General features: G+C 36.6%; 1 protein-coding gene across 1 annotated transcript in view; it reads right to left on the reverse strand.

Moving 5' to 3' along the window:
• The window catches only part of LOC121417354 (krev interaction trapped protein 1-like), a 50332-nt gene that overhangs the window by 27541 nt on the left and 2357 nt on the right, over nucleotides 1–20434 (reverse strand). Inside the window, exons 2-3 of the mRNA XM_041611037.1 lie at nucleotides 18799–19104; nucleotides 4437–4570 (exon numbers count right to left, since the gene is read on the reverse strand). Coding sequence (XP_041466971.1) covers nucleotides 4437–4570; nucleotides 18799–19059 — 395 coding nt within the window. The 5' untranslated portion in view covers nucleotides 19060–19104. The remainder of the gene's footprint in view (nucleotides 1–4436; nucleotides 4571–18798; nucleotides 19105–20434) is intronic.

The following is a 20434-nucleotide window of genomic DNA, read 5'->3' on the forward strand; positions in this document are numbered from 1 at the left end:
GAAAAGTTATTTTGGTGGAAAAGAGCCCCATCATCTCATAGTTGAATGACCGATGCATTATTGAAATTTGCATACAGTCATTTCATCATTCATAACTCATTACAAATTATCCATTTGGTGTTTATCAATAACATGTGTTGGTTTTGTTTGCTCATATTCAAATCTGAACAGGGTTCAGATTTTTATGAAGTTCAAGGAAAGAAATAAAAGGGATGTATGGATAGAGAACAGGTGGGAAGATAATGCCCAGTCACACTAGGTGGTTTCAGACCGCCTCGAAGTTCGCCAGTTATAGGTATTCTCTGATCGGGAAATTTACACCGATCAGAAAATACCAGGTATTTTGGTAATGTGAAAGCAAACTACGCGTAATTTCCCGGAAAGAAAGTACCTGCTAAATCGTAGGTACTTGGCGAAATTACGAGAACTTTCGTGGGGATTTTTCCAAGGTCGCAGGTATTTTGGCGATGTGAAAGCAAATTACGGGAACTTTTAGCCCAGCGTGTCGTTGGGCGCGGCGACGTGGGTGGCTGCTGGGCTAGTGATTTTGAATCTCGCGCCTTGCCTGCTTATCAGACCATACTGCGCATGCTCGTAACTTCAAGAACTTATCCCGAAGGATGTGTTTCGGGGAGGTGTGAATGCAGGAATAATTAACAGGTATTTTTTAGCCTTAAAAAGTTCTCGTAATTTAACAGGGATTCTTGTGATCGAGGCAGACACCCAAGCTACCAATTACTATATATCATTGGAAATGAAGGCTTTGTTGGTCTGAAGTTGTCTATGTGACTGTCGCATCTTGATGGGAGAGAGGGAAGCCCTCACTTACTGAAGATCACAATAATCCTACGAAAAAACAGCTTGTTTTACTCTATAAATTATCACTGACACTTTCTAGAGTGACACGGCAATGTTATTTTCCTGCCCATCTAATCCTCATTTAATCCACGTCTGTCAATACAAAACATATGCTCCGGTGAATTAACCTCCGTTTAATTACCACTTGCCAAATACCCTGAAAACAGGGATATTAATGAACAGAAAAGTTTGAAAGTTTGACCAGGAGGTATTTGATATCACTGGCAATGGTCCTAGATGGGAGTACATCAAATCCTAATAGATTTAGCCGATTCACGAGAATGCATTTTTTCACGGTTATCTTTGATATCTATTCACCTGGGTAGATCTATGCTTTATATGAGTAGTTTATATACCCGACATCAAATTGCACCATATATGAATGGTTCCTCTATAATGAAAATTATGATTCTTCACTTTACCTTTATACAAGGGTTGCCCTACAGGGGGCAACTGCCCCCGCCTTAATGATTTTCAAGTCATGTATAAAATAAAAACAAATTTAGAAAGAGGGGGGAAAAGAAAGAAAATAAAGAAGAAAAAAAAGAAGAAAGAGGAATATGAAAACGAGAGATCTGGGCCATGTCCTCTTAAGTGGTGGTATTAATTTTTAGAAATGGTAAGAATTTAATGTTTAAAGGAAATTGGGATGTGGAAAGGAGACTGATTTCTACTGTAGTATATGTAGGAAGCAAGTGGTAAAGAGTTATAAAGACAAGAGGCAAGCATTAAGAAGAAATGGGAGTCAATATGAATCAAGAGAAAGAGAGATACATGTATGCCTGAAAGAGCATACATGAAAGAGGAAGTGAGAAAGAAAGACACCGTTCTCACTACCTTCCTAAAACAAGTTTACTGGAAATTAGTTTTTACGTGTAATGAGAACGGTCGGAGCGGTCTTGGAAGCAATCTTCCAAACGGTTCAGAAAACCACCTCATGTAGTCTTGAAGGTTGCTTTCCTTGTTAAACTGGTTTTAGCGTGAGTGAGGACACAACCGTTCTTTTGGAAGCGATCTTCGCACATTTTGAGCATGCTACTCTACACACTGTGTGTAGAATGCTACGATGCGGTTTCAAATTTCACGTGAAACTATCACCCCACTGAAAGCATTCCTGAAGCTACAAGACCGCTTTATGCGAAGGGATTTTGCAAACCACTTTTGGGTGATCACATGGAAATGCTAGCAAAGCGGTCTTCCAAACTGGTTTCCTGAATCGGTTTCCAGTGAACTAGGTTTAGAAATTTTAATGAGAACGGGGTCAAAGATTGAGTTAAACCCAAACCAGGAGCGGTAGCTTAAAGGATCAGGTAATATTGGAAGCCATCAATTAGTGGTTGCAGTAATAGCACCATCTAGTATATTATCATATAAAGCATTGAATTTCACAACACTGTAATTCACACAAACATGTACATGTATTATGATACACTGGACAGTATCAAGATTTGTGATTTTTATACTTTTTTCCTACAATATTTGTTTAAAAGTTAAAAAATCCTTCTTGCAAAAAAAAAAAATTTCTATAAATTTCTTTCTCTAAACTTGGATTCTTTCATATGGTATGTAGCATCTTTTCCTTCTATTCTGGGGGCCATTTCATTATAAAGCTGTTTGTAACTTAGGAGCAACTTTGAGAACGACTGGTGATCCTTTCTTACGCACTAAACCATCGCCAATTTATTATACCCTTTATCACAAGAAGGGATCACCAGGCATTCTAAAAGTCACTCTCAACTTACGAACAGCTTTATGAAATGGTGCCCAGGACTGTATTATTTTCTACATAAATCTGTTTAGTTTTATTGATCTCATAACGCTCGATGGGGTGGATGGATACAGTATAAAATACTGATAGCTGGGTTCCTTTATTGCTTTCATGCAAGTTTAAGTCAGTTTTATATTTTCTAAAAATGAACCACCCCCTCCACACACAACCACAGACACAAAAACGAAAAAAAAAAGGTGAGTGCAATATTTAGTGCTGATCTTCCTGAATGAATACAAACGGTACTTTCCATAATTAAAAGACCTTTCCAGAAGCCAAAATAAATAAACAGTGTTCCTTCTATAAGAAGGAAGTTGAATACTACAATACAAGTTTCACGATTTCAGTGTTTATCAGTTAAGTATTTTTGTTTCCTACACACCCAAATTCACAAACCTTAACATAGGCTTTACAGTGCTCCTCATTTGCCTGAATTCTTTGACATTATCAGAGATGAATGCAATTACATTCTGCCCTTGCAAGAAATTGAAGAATAGTTCAATTATTTTCCTAATTTACATGCAAATTCAATATCTTAAAGACAATTTGCTCATAAATTATGTGTTCAAATTGATGAAACCTGTGTCAAACGTTTTATCTGACAGTTACCATAGTAGCCATGCTTTAGTTCTCAGCCAATCAGAATCAAGGAAAGTTGTCAGATCTTACAATTTGTCGGACGAAAACGTTGATGAAATGCTCCCCTTGTGTGCATTTAAAGGGTGGTCCAGGCTGAAAATATTTATAGCTTAATAAATAGAGTAGAATTCACTGAGCAAAACGCCAAAAATTTCGTCAAAATCGGACAACAAATAGCAAAGTTATTGAATTTTAAAGTTTAGCAATATTTTGTAAAAACAGTCATCATGAATATTCATTAGGTGGGCTGATGATGTCACGTCTCCACTTGTTCTTTTGTATTTTATTATATGAAATTAGGTTTATTCAATTTTTTTTCCTGCAAGAATTAGAAAAATTGGATTGACAACTGATTTAGTGCATTAGATATTTATTGCTGCAACTTATTTCATTATAAGGGAGACATATTATTCACACAAGTATGAAATAATAAAAAATATGATTTTATGTAATAACATAAGAAAACGGAAAGTGGAGATGCGACATCATCAGCTCGCCTAATGAATATTCATGATGACTGTTTTCACAAAATATTGCCAAACATTAAACTTCAATAACTTTATTATTTGTTATCCGATTTTGATGAAATTTTGGCGGTTTGATCAGTGAATTCTACTATGTGTATTAAGATATGTTTTCAGCCAGGACCACCCCTTTAATAGAGCCCTTCATAAGTAACATGAGCGAGAAACTTTAAGAATGACTGTTGACCCTTTCGTAGAAACCTACGGTAATCAATATACAATACAATTGAAAATATTGTGTGTATAAATCATTAACCACAAGAATGGTTCACCAGTCATTCATAAAGTTGCTTGATACTTGCTTGTAACTTAAGAAAAGGTCTAGTACATATTTTCGGTCAATTCTGACATTCTTACTAGAGACAAATTTTCACTTGTGTATCTGAATTCAGATTTTATTGCCTGCCACAGCAGTCACTGCAAAAAAGGGGGTAACTAGATAAATCAACAATATTCTAATGCAGAATTGTAGGTTTAATATTCCATTCAAGTACTAAATATTTCTAATATATTTTTCTGTGAAAATTTCTTTAAATCTTTTTAGTTGATAACAAACAAGAAAAAAAATACAAAATTTTCATTAATCACAACTCTGTTCACATACTGTACAATGGCGACTACAAAAATATACATGCAAAGTGACTTACTTGTCTGGAGGTGTATGTATGTGGCTCCGTTGGTCATCATTATTAGTAGCCTTGATTTTATTGTAATCTGGTACACCTCGACCGAAGAAAAAATTGATAACCGCTTTGTCTACACTGATGAACTCATTGATTTTCTACATTAAAAAAGGAGACAGAAAAGGGAAAGTATATTTTAATTTAGACTTTATTCGAGCAAAAATTAAGAGGCAGATGGAAGTTTTGTACCTGAATATGTAGAAAACAACCATGGAAATAATTGGGCAGGGGCAAGGGGTGGATTGGTCCCCAAAATGCTAAAAAAAGCCCAGGAAATTTAAATAGGGTCCAATGCAAATTATAATACAATGAAACCAAGTTTGGATAGTTAGGTCAAAAAGTAGCAACAGAGAGTGTTTTTATCATTTTTTTCTCTCCTGAAAGCAATGAATAAATTATATTACCAAATGAACGACACAATGTCAACTTGAAGAAAATGATGAACAGAACATGACTTTAATATGAACAGAACATGTTTCAAGGTAATAAACCCTCATCAGCCAACAGTGTATTTGGCATTACAATGTTTTATGTCTAGAAAGCAAAACAAACAAATGAATTTGAATAAAGATATATATTCATAAAAAACAAAATATTCATATCTAAATATACACATTATAGGTATAAATGCCTGGAAATCAAGCTTCAATTTATTAAAATTCAATTTCAAACCTCAAATCAACAAAGTTCAATTCTCAAACCTATTTTTAATACCTATAAATGTTTCTAAGAGGAACATTTCAATCTGGAATTTAATAATAATAGGTAAATGTCACTCAAAGCCCTTTGTTTCAAATGAAGACTTTAGACGAGTGAAGTCATCTTGCACAACAAGCAGTTTTCCACACTAATAGATATTCTAGGCATGCTAAATAGGGTTGATAACCTAGCAAGCTGCAGGTTGCCAGAATGATGACAAACAGAGTTCACAGCATTGACCCGTCAAAGTCTATTAACCATACTATTACTTATCTTCTCCCATTCTCTGACAGATCATTGGTGACATATGCATTCCTTAGTGGTTCATTAAGGCTTTTCCTTTCTGCGAATGACAGTAATTATCTGCAGCTACTGACACACATGAGCAGGATCGGCTCAATGTACTGAACCAGCTTCAAACATGACTTTGTTGAACTTCAGCATTGATTCAGATAATGTTGTAACCGATTTTTATTCCAATTCTCGATCCGATTTTCCCCTTTTTTCTAGATTTTTCCAAACTCCGATTTTTGACCAGTGAGAAAAAAATTGGATAAGAAAAACCAAAACAAAAGGCAAAAAACATGTGGCAACATGTTTGCCGTCAAAATGCACTGATGATTTGTTTTGATTTCGAACAAAAGCAGTGGAAGGAAAAGAAGATAAAGGAGAAGAAAATTATGATTTGTTTTGATCTCAGATATTAGCGGAAAGGGAGGAGGAGAAGAAGATGATATGTTTTCATCTCCGACGTAAGTGGAGGAAGAAGATGATGATGATTTGTTTTCATCTCCGACATAATCGGAGGAAGAAGAAAAAGATGATGATTGGTGATAATTTGTTTGATCTCTGACAAAAACGGAGGAAGAAGAAAAACAACAAGATGATATGTTTTGATGAATTTGATCTTAAGCGGAGGCAAATAAAATTTAGTTGAACATGCCGACATGCGCCATAATGTTTATGACTATGCGTCCTCTAAGAGTTTAAGATTACCTACGCCATCACTACGATGTTGTAGAGAAGGTGAATATTATCGTAAACAACTTTGGATAGTAGTGCCTCTTTTTCGGTATGTAATGCGACCTCTAATAGTTCACGACGGACTCCGCCATCACTATGATGTTGTAGAGAAAGTGTATATCATCGGAAACAACTTCAGATTGTAGAGCGTCTTTTTTGGTGTGTCATGCGACCTCTAAGAGTTTACGATTACCTCCGCCATCACTACAAAGTTTTAGAGAAGGTGAATATCATCATTAACAACTTCGGATAGTAGTGCGTCTTTTTTGGTAAGTAATGCGACCTCTAATAGTTCATGACGGACTCCGCCATCACCACAATGTTGTAGAGAAGAGGACTATCGTTTGAACGGCGGTAGTGTCGCGCGCTGCATCATCATTATCTTCTTTTCCTTCCTCCGATTATGTCGAAGATCAAAACAAATTATCATCTTCTTCCTCCGCTTTTGTCAGAGATAAAAACAAATTCTGTCATCAGAGTAGCTTGCAGCATTTGTCCACGTGCCGGCCACCCACAAATTCTAATGTTTTTTTTGTTTTTGAATATCTGCCGATCCGATATCCGAACCGATTTCGATTTTAGGAGCAAAACTTCCTAACCGAACTCCGATCCCGTTATTGCTCTAACTTACAACATTAGATTCAGATATACAATTCGCTTCCAAGAGAGAAAAAAAGGAAAGGGTGAAGGGGTGAACTCAACTGAAAATTGCCTGAGATTGCAGTAGAAAAGTACTATTAACTTTTCTTTCTCTTTTTTAAATACATGTAAGTAGGGCGCCTCTGGCAGTCTCACCTGCATTACGCGATTCAATAGAGCAGCAGTGCTGACTTTTAAAACAGCTATTGAATAATTATTCACAAAAGAAGACATTCATATGATAATAAAATTCTATGTCCATTGACCCAAAATGACCTTTGACCATGATCAAGAGACCAAAGATGTGTTCAAAACAATAATTCTCACTTGACTACCCTTATGTCTATGTTTCATGAACTTTTGAAGTTCTGATGCCAATTCAGCAAATACCCCCAACACAGCCAAAGTTCATTGACCTTGAATGACCTTTGATATTGGTCATCTGACCTGAAACGCGCACATATATTCAGGGATACATGGTTGGTCTTATGTCCAAGTTTCATGAACTAGATCCATAAAATTTATAAGTTATGTTCAGGATCCATGATTGCTCCTATATTCATGTTTCATGAACTACATGTAGATCCATAAAAGTTCAAAGTTATGATGACAATTTCACAAATACCCCCAACATGGCCAGTTTGTTGACCATAAGTAACCTTTGACCTTGGTCATGTGATCTGAAACTCAGGCAGGATCTTCAGTGATACACCATTACCCATATGTCTAAGTTTCATGAAGTAGGTCCATATACTTCAAAGTTATGACAACATTTCAAAAACTTAACCTTGGTTTTATAATATTTCGATATTGATCCCCCCAACATTGTCTAAGATCTTGACCCTAACCTTGGTCATGTATTAACCTGAAACTCAGGCAAGATGTTCAGTAATACTTGATTACGATTATGTCCAAGTTTTATTAACTAGATCCACATACTTTTTAAGTTATGATGACATTTCCAAACTTAACCTTGGTTAAGATTTCAATGTTGACGATGACACTGCAGTTGGAAAAGCAAAATTCCAATTTATTTTCCCATTCCCGGAGGCCCTAAAATGTGTGATTTCTCATTCCAATGAACTACTCAGCGGGTCGGAGTGGTGAACACGATCAGCACTGATCGGCCTCTAGAGCTCCCTGCGTACCAACAGCTAACTTGCGCTAGCCCAATATGAATCTAGCAAGACACACGCTTGTTTTTTTTTAATAGCCGCCACCAATTATGCCTACGATCTACATGTAATGAGTTCCGGAGACCCCTTTTTTTGATGTGGTCCGTTCCGGATCATTGTATTTTTAGCAATCGTTTATCCAAGAGCCGTTCCAGAGACCCCCGTTTTTAAGACCAAGATTTAGTTTCAAAGCCCCTGATCCAAGACTTTGGCGCGGCACATAGGTATTATGTTATAATTCGAGTACCCGCCCCCTCCCACCCAATTGTGTTCAATGTTGCATTTGCCATGCTCAAGGTCGCAAAATTGAGCTGATTGTGCATCTTTTTTACATTTAAATTTTCCTCCGAAACATGATTTGAAAGACGTTTACTTTTACTACCGTGAATAGTAGACATTGAACACAACCTGTGGTTCTCATTATATCTGAATTTTGTAATCACGCTTTCAATCATGATCCATGTTGCCGTTAAAATCTGGCAACAGACATAGAACACAACCTTAGTCTAATTGAACCGGGTTAAGATATACTCATAGGTTTAGAAAATAATCAATGCAGCCTTTAAAAGTAGACAAACAATATAAAAGGCTTCATATAAATATTCTTATCACACCATATCAGGTAGACAGTATTTACGTGAAATTATACAGTTGTCAAATTTTCAGGATATGACTATCATGACCATGCAAACAGGCAAATATCATCAGTTGGCCTTTCTTATTTAACTTGTTTAAATCAAATCAAAGAGTGTATTACAAGCAAGCATCATTATTTTCAGACAGAGACGATGACAACCTACATGTACATCCGGGGGGGGGGGGGGGGGGAAGGGGGGTCACTGCCATTGAAAAGTGAACAGCATTTGTAAGAATCATCTTGAACAAAGCACCCTAAACAAGAATTCAAGGACAGGCCGCTATGACACTCTAAACACTGATTTACAAATTTGCAAATTAAATACTAATTTGAGAATAGGCCATCATGATCTAGGGGGCTTTTTTCTCATTTTTGGCATTTTTGACACTATTCGAATTCTGCTTCTACCCGCAAAACACAACCCTTTTTCGCATTCATTTCCTTGTCGATGCTGTCCCCTGTCAAATGGCAGTGACACCCCGAGATCTATACCATACCAATTTCTTAAGATTAAGAAGCAAGTTTTTAAAGCCAATACCACAATCCTCGTCATATCTTCAATCCAACCATCATCAATGAATTCTTGACCAATTCGTAACTCATGTTCAATCTTGCAACGGTCTTGAATTGTTTGTTGTGACTGGGGCTTACTCATACATGTATGCAGTAGGTACATAGAACAGAAAAGCCAATTACGACTGGGAACTATTAAAGAAGAAATCATGTGTCACAGGGTTCGTGCACCGTACAGATCCTGTATTGCTATCTCACTATGGAGACCCTGGGGGAAATATGTAGCAAATAAATGGGTGTGAACAGGTGATGATCTAAAGATTATTTATCTTCCATCTGATCAGTATGAAATCCACATTATCAAATTCTATTGTTAACATGCGTTTATACCGAAGAGGAAACTTATTCATTAATTCTGGCTGGCTGGCAGTCACATATATACTTAATTAGGAAAAATATGGTACTGAGTTTAACTGATATGAAATCAGTAACATATTGATCTTTTATTATTTTTTAAATAAATGTTTCCCACGCATGTTTGTCTTGTTCAGGAGCATTTAATACTTCATATTGAAAGGGCATGTTCCCTTGAGTTTGAACTGACGTGCAGGGTAGATATATACTCAATTGCTACATACAATGTATACTGGATTTCTCATCCCACCAGGATAAATGTGGCGAAGTGTCACACCTTGAAAAAAGAATAAAATGCCATCAAACCTTGACAAAAGATGCTGCAACATTGTAGGATTCAAATACACGACCCTCTGATCAAAAGGCAAGAGTCAGAACCACACCACAATGCTTCAAAGTACCAATATTAGTCTACCCGAACAGGCGATAAATTTCAACACTTTTTCAATAGAGCAAAGTTATTTTTCTATGGGGCACATTCCTAACAGCACAAAATGGAAAAATTAAGAAGGGCAAAATAATATCAAGGCCAATGGAAATGAAATTAGATGTAGGTGTATTCAGACCACCTTGAAGTTCAAGAACACCAGGTCTTCTCTGATCTGGAAATTTGCCCTGATCTATCCGGACATACTGCGCATGCTCTTAACCTCAAGAACTAAATACCCCTATAGGATCTGTTCTGGGTTGGCATGAATGCAAAAAGTAAATTATCGAACATTTTTTTTTTTAGCCTGAATAAGTTCTTGTAATTTATTACTGGTATTCTGGTGTTCAAGGCCATACGATGTCTCCTTGATCTGAATACATGTATTGAGGCCATTTAATAGGGCACCAAAGGCAATGGCCATGATGGCCTTCAATTTATTTCAGCCCTGTGCCAATGTTTCCTAGTGTCAAATGGTCACAGTGGGTCACTACTAGAAAAGTTTGAGTCAGCTCTCTATACATGTAGATATGCTCCTTTGACTCACGGTGCTATTCAGACCAGACACTTCCTCTTGTATGACCTCTGCAAAGCTACCATGAGATGTGGCTTGAGGCTGTCAAACTTGGCATTCTCAGACTGCACCAGGTAATTGCTCCTGGCAACAGGAACTTGTAATGGGGCCATGTGTCATCCCTGACGTTTCATTACAGGACTTACATCAATCCTGGAATGTTCCATTGTTACAACAGGTTAAGAGAAACAAGTTTTTTCTTTCCATGTGAACAGATAGGGTAAGGGCCCACAGGTAGATCATAACAAAAATTTGACGTAACAAGGGCATTCAAGAAAGGTCTAAGTAATCCTTCAAGAGGAAAGATACCTGATATTCAAAGATTTCTTTCACAAAAACCTGAAAGATTATCCTGAGGTTTAATACACCTCACTGTCATTAGAATGAGCTGTCCCTCAGGAAACAGAAAAGACATGATGACATCTATTTTATAACTCAATCATTTCAGTATGAGCCAGAGAGATTATGAGATTAGGTGTATGAGGTTATAAAATGGATTAGACACTTGATGTCTTTCTGGCTACGTAAGTGGAGGAAAGCAGAGCTACCTATGTATATGGCTTTGCTACACTTCATGACTTCATAGAAAACAATCATTCCAGAGTACCTTACACCTTACACCACCTACATGTATAAGTACAAAGATGAATTTAGGAGCTACCTAGAGGACAGAACCACAAATTAAAGTAAGGTATCGGTAATTAATATGCATTAGTTAGGGCAAGGTTATCTAATTGGCAAAAATTTCATTTTTCATAATCTTTCGTTGGAGGCATCCAAATCCCACCTAGTGTGCAGGAGCGGACCCTGATTGGAACTTTGATCAACAAGTGTGCCTCCACGCAAAGACGAACACATACAAAACTTGCTGAACGAGAGGGCCTTCAGTACACAAGGCATGAGTAGGCTGCACATTCATACCCTTACCTTAACTTGAGTGAAGGGTTTGCTAAGCACAGCAGACTAATACCCTTTTCATAAACCTATCCTCCAATTAGCCGCCTAAGAGTAATGCGGATAATTCAATAAAAATTGCGTTCATAAACTCCGAAAATAAGCCGCATTATTTTTACGAGCGCCCGTCCCGAAAAAGGCGGATAATCGCCATGACAACTGGACACGCCCCCTCCGATGCGGTTGTGTTGGAAAAGGGTGACCTTGTGACCGCACCATGGCAATTATCCGCATTATTTAGAAATGCGTTCATAAACTCAAAATCTTATCCCGATGCCGCTATTATGCGGATAATAGCAGCATCAGAGTAATGCGGATAACTCTTGTCCTCCTCCAATTTTACGACCAAATTATGCTGCTATTAGCCGCCCAATTCGTTTTAATTGGGTTTATGAAAGGGGTATTAATCACACCCCAGAAGTTTTTGTCATCTTTGGTGCAGATTATTGACTTGCAAAATGACAAAGCTTTACTTGTCTACCCTGTTTCTATTCAGGCAATAGGCACTTGTAGGATGCAAACAATAAATGTGTCTTTGATATTCTCCATGAGTAACCCTTTCCATGAACTGAAGTAACATTTCTTCAGTTCAGACAGCCTACCACATTGGAGTCTGATACATCATAAGAGGCAGGGTAGACAGCTAATGTCATTAGGAAACAGAAGATGTACATCACTAACAAAACAGGAAAAAGAACATGACAATTTATAAGCACTTGGTGCGAAACCGAAACTGGACCTTTGGATCTTCACAGTGGTATTCTCTTATCAACAAGTGATGTAAAGGCTGACAGGCACATTGCTCATATTAGAGATTGAAAACACAGTTCGTGCTCATGGGCCCAGAAGGTGTGGGGAACATGGTGTTTGACTCGCCTCTCTCACTTCCTCTGCAATTCACAACTAATTTTTAGAAGAGAGGAGCAATGGTTGAGACAGCCCATTGTGATCTGTTCTACTCTACAGTACATCTCACCAAGGAGCTTCGGTGTTAACAAGTATCATCTACCCTATGGCAGGATATTCAGAGCCTCGTCTTCCATGAACTTTAAAGGATCACCTAATTGCTGTATCATGCAGAATTTGCAAAAGGCTTGACTTGCATATTATCATGCGAGTCCGTTGCACTAGTGTGATAAAAATCTGGACAGTATGAAATCAACTGAACTCAGAACAGTAATTTACTTCAGATTATCATAGTTTTCAATAACCCCAAGTCCTTGACTTTATACCAGGTCTCATAATTTTTTTAAATCAACTAACACCATGTATCATGGCTGATGTTTAAACTTCAGGTTCCTCAGTTTATACCAATTTCTTCTCCCAAACATACTCAGCCAATAACCAATCACTGCTCTGCTAGCATTGCTCATAATTGTTTTTTCCAAACGATGAGCTGCTTGATTAATTTCTCATCATGCAAACTTGAAAAAATTGGGCAAGTACATGTAGATCATGGCCTTTAGAACATAGAACCCAAGCCAAGCAAGTTCTGAAGAATGCTCACTTCGACTCCTCTGTCAGTGAAGCACCTTTTTAAGGCCATTAGATGCACATGATGCAAATATACTAGAGTCCTTGATACACTGTACCTTTCAAAACAGTTGGTAACTTTCTCAAAGCGTAACCTGTGAAAATGCAGAACACATTTCAACACAGAACTAAGTTTTTTTCTCGACTTGGTCAGCCTAATGACTTTAATATTTCAACTGGTGGACTCATTGACACTTTTTTCTAAAATAATGCATCCAGCCATCCCAACAATTCATCGAAATCAATGACTTTAATACCATAAATGGTTACCTTGTCAAAAGGCTGTTTAATATATCAGCGAGCCAGATGTTTGATGATGAACAATAATGATTCAAAGGAATGTGAACCTGCGAAATCCTCAATTTCGTTTTAAAAAAAAAAACAAGGTCAGCAGGTTCAAACATGTAGGTGAATCAAGATACGAAGTGTATACCGCATTCTCTCACATGGTATTTATCATAGATGACCATGAATCATGGTCAGATGACTCAGGTTACATGAATCTGACACATTCAAACATTTCAAGCATCATGTAAGTTTCAGGTTCCCTTCCTCTCCTGGGTTCAAAGTGGCAAATGTAAATGACCGCCTTACCACAGCTTTCGAGAATTGGTTTATTTAGCTGACAACCAAGCCTGGATCAATGAAATAATTCTGTGTCCGGATTTTATTGACTTAATATACAAATACGCATAGAACACAAATATCAGTTTCCCAGTTACATGTACAGTGTAGTATGATTGATAAATGAAATAAGATAGTAACTATACAAGAGAAAGGTTCAAAGTTGTTTTTTAAAGTGAATTTAATTACATTGTTTTATCAATTACATCACAAATAAACAAGAAATATTTCTTTAAATGTAAAAAACAAAATAATAAAATAATCTTCACTTTGCTTGCTAGCTATTGCAGTTTCAGCACCTCTCAATCATAGCTACATGTAGTCATGTTTTCATGGTTGGATGTCATAAAATGAAGTAATGAAATTTTATGGTTTCCTGCCCTGGTGACGCTGCTATCATGACACTTCTTTCATGATAAATGAACGGACATCATAAAGATTCCCCGATATGTTTCATATCCTCAACATAAATGTCACAAGCTGTAAAAATATCAGATTCTGATGCTTGAAACTTTGAAAGTTCTTTCTTTCTCCAACTTCGCAAGAGTGCAAGGAGGCGCAGAGAATACGTGACTTCAGTACAAAACCATTTCATCACACATTGCCAAACTCATGAAAGGCACATGATTTGCTCTTTCATCACCGAAGAACGAGAAGATCGGTACAATTACTTTTCTTCATTTCACTCAGTATTTCACTCAGAATGTAAGCCATAAGAGTAGCATAAACCAAAAGATAAATGTAAGTTCCATGTACTGGTACATATTGTTAATCTATAGCTGCAAACAACCCTAACAGTATAAGTGCTACGGAGGGCAAGACATATTCTTTTTAAAAACTCGTCTGAGAACCACTCACAGTACTAGGGGAATTTGAAAGGCAGCAAGCCAGAACTAGATGAACTCCCAAAGCAACTGCCTTCGTCAGATTGACTACATGTACAATGGGAAGAAATAGAATAGCTCAATTATTGGTAGAAATGATTTGAAGGGCTATGAAAGATCTTCACAAATTTTTAGAAGACAAATGAGATTTTCGATTCCATAGGAAAAAACACATAAGAAACACAGATCTTATCCTCTACTGTTAAAATGTTTAAAACTCTTTTGGCGCACATGTTCACTCATCACCCCCCCCCCCCTCCCCCCTCTAAATATAACATCCTGACAACATCTACCTTCAAATGAGAAGTGAGAAAAGAGATAAGATAGAGATAATAAGGGATTAGTCTCAAGGTACAGTGCTTAAAATTACAATTAACCGCAAGAAATTAGACTGCATAAAAAATGAGGATATGATCTCCATCCTTTACCTTTAATTTTCTTGCAAATATATTATCAATGTCACACCTCTCTTTTCTTTTGACTCAGAATTTCCCCTTACCCTTTCTTCCAAACCTCAAATCCCAAATGAGTTTTAAAAGGAGAACTCCACACTAAAAGTCAGTGAACCTGTATCTAATTAGGAGGAAAAATACCAAAAAGGGACTTCCATCAACTTATAATTTGTAATGTACATGTAGAAAGGTATGGACAAGTTGTGTGTACAGTTTTCCAGAAGAGCAATTTTGGGGGCATACATGCACATGTAAAAGCAAGAAACAAATTATTTTAAAATCTAATATCTAAATGTATATGACCTACAAAAGATAGAAGAAAAGAAAAGCAAGCAGTGGCTATATATATGGCTTGTTCATTTCCCTTCCTAAAGTACAACTTTTAACACTTAAATTCGCTGGTCACTACTAATGATTCTAAATATATTTGACTTTTTGTTTCGATCTTGACTAGCTAATCTAATACTTTAAATCAGTAATACCCTACCCTACTCCTTCCCTTTTCCTTGATTTTTGTAAGTTGAGATATGATCTCGATTCTTGACCTATATAAACATGTACAGTGATTCCACAGAGACAACAACACCCTTTGACCAAATGAAAAGGTAACAAAAGGGCCGTTTGCACCATCCCGAGTTTTCAAATTAGCGCGGTATTTCTGATCCGACAAATTATCCCGATCTGACCAATCTCAAGATTATTTGCAATGGAGACGCAATTATCGCGTTAGTTCGTAGGATTAATCTCAAGATTGCAATCGCGCTACTTCGTAGGTGCAGACGCACTCGGGATTATTTATTCACGGCGTCAGACCATAATGCATCGATGCCTTGCTAGAGCAGGAATTGCTCTTCTTGCAATGGTGGAGACGGGGTTTCTTGAATCTCAAGATTAATCGCGAAGAGAGCCGATCGGGCTAAAATCTTGAGATTGAGCAAACTCGGGATGGTGCAGCACCGCCTAAAGTAAAAATGATAATCCTGTTCTCTGAAATGGAAGCATGCTCAGGTGCTCTCACCTCTAAACCTACTGTACATGGCAGCTTTCCAGGTTTTCATGAGTTTTGCACTATTTTTTTATATTTGATAATAATTTTAAAGTTCACCCAAAATCAAATTTAAACAACCTGACCATATCACAGCTTTGATCAGTTTAGTGTACAGCTTTTTTTTTTTAATGTGATGACTACATGTACATGCACGTATGAAAAACAACTGACCCTAAATAACCAAGGTCATCAGATGTATTACAATTTGACACTACGTACATACAGGTACATGTGCTGTAATGTATTGTAAGACCAACTGCAAGGGTAGATTCAGGATTTCTTGAATGGTGCAAGAGGGGACAGAAAAAATTTGTAAAGGTTTTCATTAGCTAGAAATGGCTTAAACAATTTTTGTCACATTCATCAATTAATAGAGATACATGAATATAACTGATAATTTCATTTTCCAATGAAATTAAAGTACCGGTAAGAAAAGAAAGTGTTTATTCCAACATGCAAATTATGTCTTTACTACATATTTCCATCTATATCGTCTTTTAGTTTTGAGCCAAATCAATGTCAAGACTTTCCTTTCTCTGAAGTGAAATTTACCGCCCAATGAAGTTGATCTTGTTGTGGGTTGGATTACGCTATTGGTAGTTTCAATCCTATATTAATATCCTTCTAACCTATAGTAGGTGGGCTTTGACAGGTCATCAAATTAGTTTTGACAATGGGATGAGTGTGTGTTTTATATTCTGATGTGAGGAGGTGTGACAACATTGTTCTGACTCAGATAAGAAAATAAAGTTTGATAATCTATTGTGTATTGTGATTTTTTTTAAACAAAATATTGTCAAATGTCTGTCCTCATGATCTTATATGCATGCCTCCTTCAATTAATGCCAAGAATTACATGTAAAGTCCTTTGACAAAGATCTATTTCATACTAATTTATCATTATTTACATCATGACATGTCAGCACTGTACATGTACACATAGTTTGATTTATGGTTTGTTCCTTAATCCCAACATATGTGTATGTACATTAGATGCGATGAGTTCATATTGACATACATGTACCTGTATTTTATAATTTAAATTTTGATGTTGAAAAAAATATATGTAGCAGGCAAAACATACAAGTTTTCGTTGTCGGGGTTACTTTTCATAGCCAACTGCCAACATTTGGTAAGCTTTAACATTGCAGCGAATCGGCATTTTCCAGGGCTATTTTTTTTTCTAGAGCTCTTTTCAGGGCTAAAGTAAAATTGCCTCGAGCCCCCCATGTAATTTTCCCCTGATATGTACCAAGGTTCAAAAGTGAAAATACCTAAAAAGAATTTAAAGACAAGTCCAGTTTCTCAATCAGTAAATCAGATGGACATGTATATAAAATACAGTTTTACCCAGTTGTTCACAAGATTCTTTATTTACAATGACTAGAACATAACACAACACTTTTTTCTTCACATGCCACTGAATGTTTATTACGAAATCATTATGCTGTGCAAATAATATTCATGCGAAATTGAATATTGCACCAGGTACCTTTTGACAGGTGAGCACACCTGTAATTTTTGGAGGGTTTCCAAGCGGAGGCGGTAATACGAAAACAATACAAGAGTCATTTTGAATCAATCTCACCAGGATTAGATATTGCGATGAAATAGGCCACGTCCATCATCCCATTGTTTCACCATGGATAAATCATGGAGAACTTGACACCTGACTTGAACACCAGGGGACTAGGTTGGCTGAGTGTATAATGAAGATGATGAATGGTAAACACTCATCACAGGAAGCCCACCTAGCTTCCTGCTACCTACCTCCTGACCTGTCTCTCATGAAAACACCTTGAAGGATTAAGAAAACATCTAACACTTTGCTATAAAAACTACACCTTCAGAAAGATTCATGCTTGTATATATCAAATCAGTAATAGCAAAAATATTCCACGAGGAAATTTCTACCAACATAGATTGTTAAACCATGCAAAAAAAAAAAAAATCAGGGGGCTGCATTTCACAACTTACTGCATAAATATGCGACATTACACATACTTTTAACACTGCAACAAAAGGGGATTTTCCAGGGCTCTTTTGAACATTTCAGTGGCAAAATCACCTCAAGCCCTATGTATTTTTTCCCCTGCAGCAGCTGAACATTACAAGCCCTCTCATTTCAATGTAATATTGTTTTCATTCTTTTATTTGCAATAATTAATTTATACAGTGGACATACATACCATGTGTTTCCTTTTTCTTTCTTTTGTTCTTGCCCTTCTTTATTTTGTATTATACATTGTAACCGTTTGTGTTATTTTATCTTCTTATGTTTATTTCACTTGTATACTGTAAGAGTATAGTGTTAAGTCTGGGTTGAAGTTAGTTATTCCATTAGCGTGTGAAATTTATAGTGGAGCAAAGCCACAGGAGCATATGTCACGGAACCAGAGAAAGAAAGCATACTATTATATAGGGAGATTACAAAAATTACAGGCATATACAGTGGCGGATCCAGGAAGGGGCACATCTGGCCCCTGCCCCCCCCCCCTGACCTTAGAGAGCCATTACAAATATTTGTTAGGGGAATATGTCATGCATATGCAAATGAGGCCTTTTGGGGAGCTTGTCAAAATTTTCCTGACATGAACTACCATTACTTTTTAGGAGTGAAGACATTTTGGGGGATTGTTAATTTTTTTTTGTACGAAAATGCCCCCCCCCTTTTTTTGAAGAACCTGGATCCACCGTTGGGCATATACATGTACATTGTATCTGACTTACTGGATCATTAGATGGATGGTCTGGGGAGGGTGTATGAAACATAGGATTGATCACAGCACGATCACAATGCTCCAACATCTTCATCTTAGTCAGCGCTTCGGCCGGTGAGATACGGTACTGCGATTGCGTAACCTGAGTTATGTATGCAGGGTTCGTCACATCAATACCTCGAAATCTACGCTCTGGAGGGGTAGGTCGGTTCCGGTTCCGAGAATTCATCTCTCCGTTTCTTCTGAGTAGTGACTTCGGTCCAACAGGCATGGGTCAGCGATTCTTTGACGGTAATACTCAGAAAGGTATCAATCACTGCAAATACAAACAAATCTTTTTTAAATCAAATGATTAAGATGTAATGATACACATTTTAACATTTATGATAATTTGTTGATGGTAATTGTGATGTTAAAGATAGATGATTATCGATGATTAATAATCATCATCATCATCATCATAATATTACTTTTACGAGTGAAATACGTGCACACTAATTTTTGAAATGCTTAAGATGACCTGAAACATTCAAAAGTGCAAATAATTACAACTTCACCATTTTGGAATACACTGATAAAAACTGGATAAAGGATTCAGATTCTACCAAGAAACCTTGATGCAGACGTTGGTAGATCTATACTCTTGGTTCATTGAATCAATCAACATTCAAAACTGACCACCTTGGTGCTGTAAAAGGAACCTGGGTCCCTTACACAAAGGTTAGCGAGTAATCGTATGCTTGATTTTCACAATTGAATGTACAGGTATTGTAGTCAATGCAATTAATCATAGAAAAAATTATGATTGTTGCTAAGCTTTGTTTTACAGGCCCTACAATGAACATGTAGGTTGGAAGATACTACAATCAGAAGTCTTCAACAACAACAAAAGGTGACAGTGTATAAAGGATAAATGGATACTACATGTTATGAATCACAGTCAGCAATACATGTATTTCAAAATATTAGGTCAAAAGCTGCAGACCATCAATTAATGATCAAAACTTAAGATACCGGTACTCTGTATTCTCCGACTTCTGTCTCTTATCCCATGTACTTACTCTGTATGAGTGTATAATATAGTGTCTAATTAGATTTGGTGATTCAAAGAATTTGAGGAAATCAAGGATATTAACTGAAATGATGAAATAAACGATTGGACATGTCATAACAGCCACAGGAGAGGAAATGACAGACTGACCTTGTTCAATCCAAAATAACATTTGATTGATACACATGGAATGTTCTTTACTTTACATTTGATCAGGATTCAATTTTGTTTGATAATTGCACAAACCACCAACAAGGAAAGGCATCAAAAACCCAGTTATCATTTTAAGAAAAACAATTATGACATGAATCATTCATATTCAATAGTATTGTCATTTCCAAAAGTTAACAAACATAAGGCATAAATGAAATCTTTTTTTTGTACAAATACATATTTTTGTACAAATTATGCATTCACAAAATTATACTCCCTTTAAAAAACATATACTACATGTATTAAGGAAATAAAAAGTACAGTTAGATCGATGATGTTATACAAGGGCTCATCAAACCAAAATTCCATGGCATTTTTTTTTTAAACAGAGATGTACTATTAATGTGAAGACAAATAGTTAACCTGAGGGAAATCCCCATGG

The sequence above is a fragment of the Lytechinus variegatus genome, chromosome 1, assembly GCF_018143015.1.
Source record: "Lytechinus variegatus isolate NC3 chromosome 1, Lvar_3.0, whole genome shotgun sequence".
Taxonomy (NCBI): domain Eukaryota; kingdom Metazoa; phylum Echinodermata; class Echinoidea; order Temnopleuroida; family Toxopneustidae; genus Lytechinus; species Lytechinus variegatus.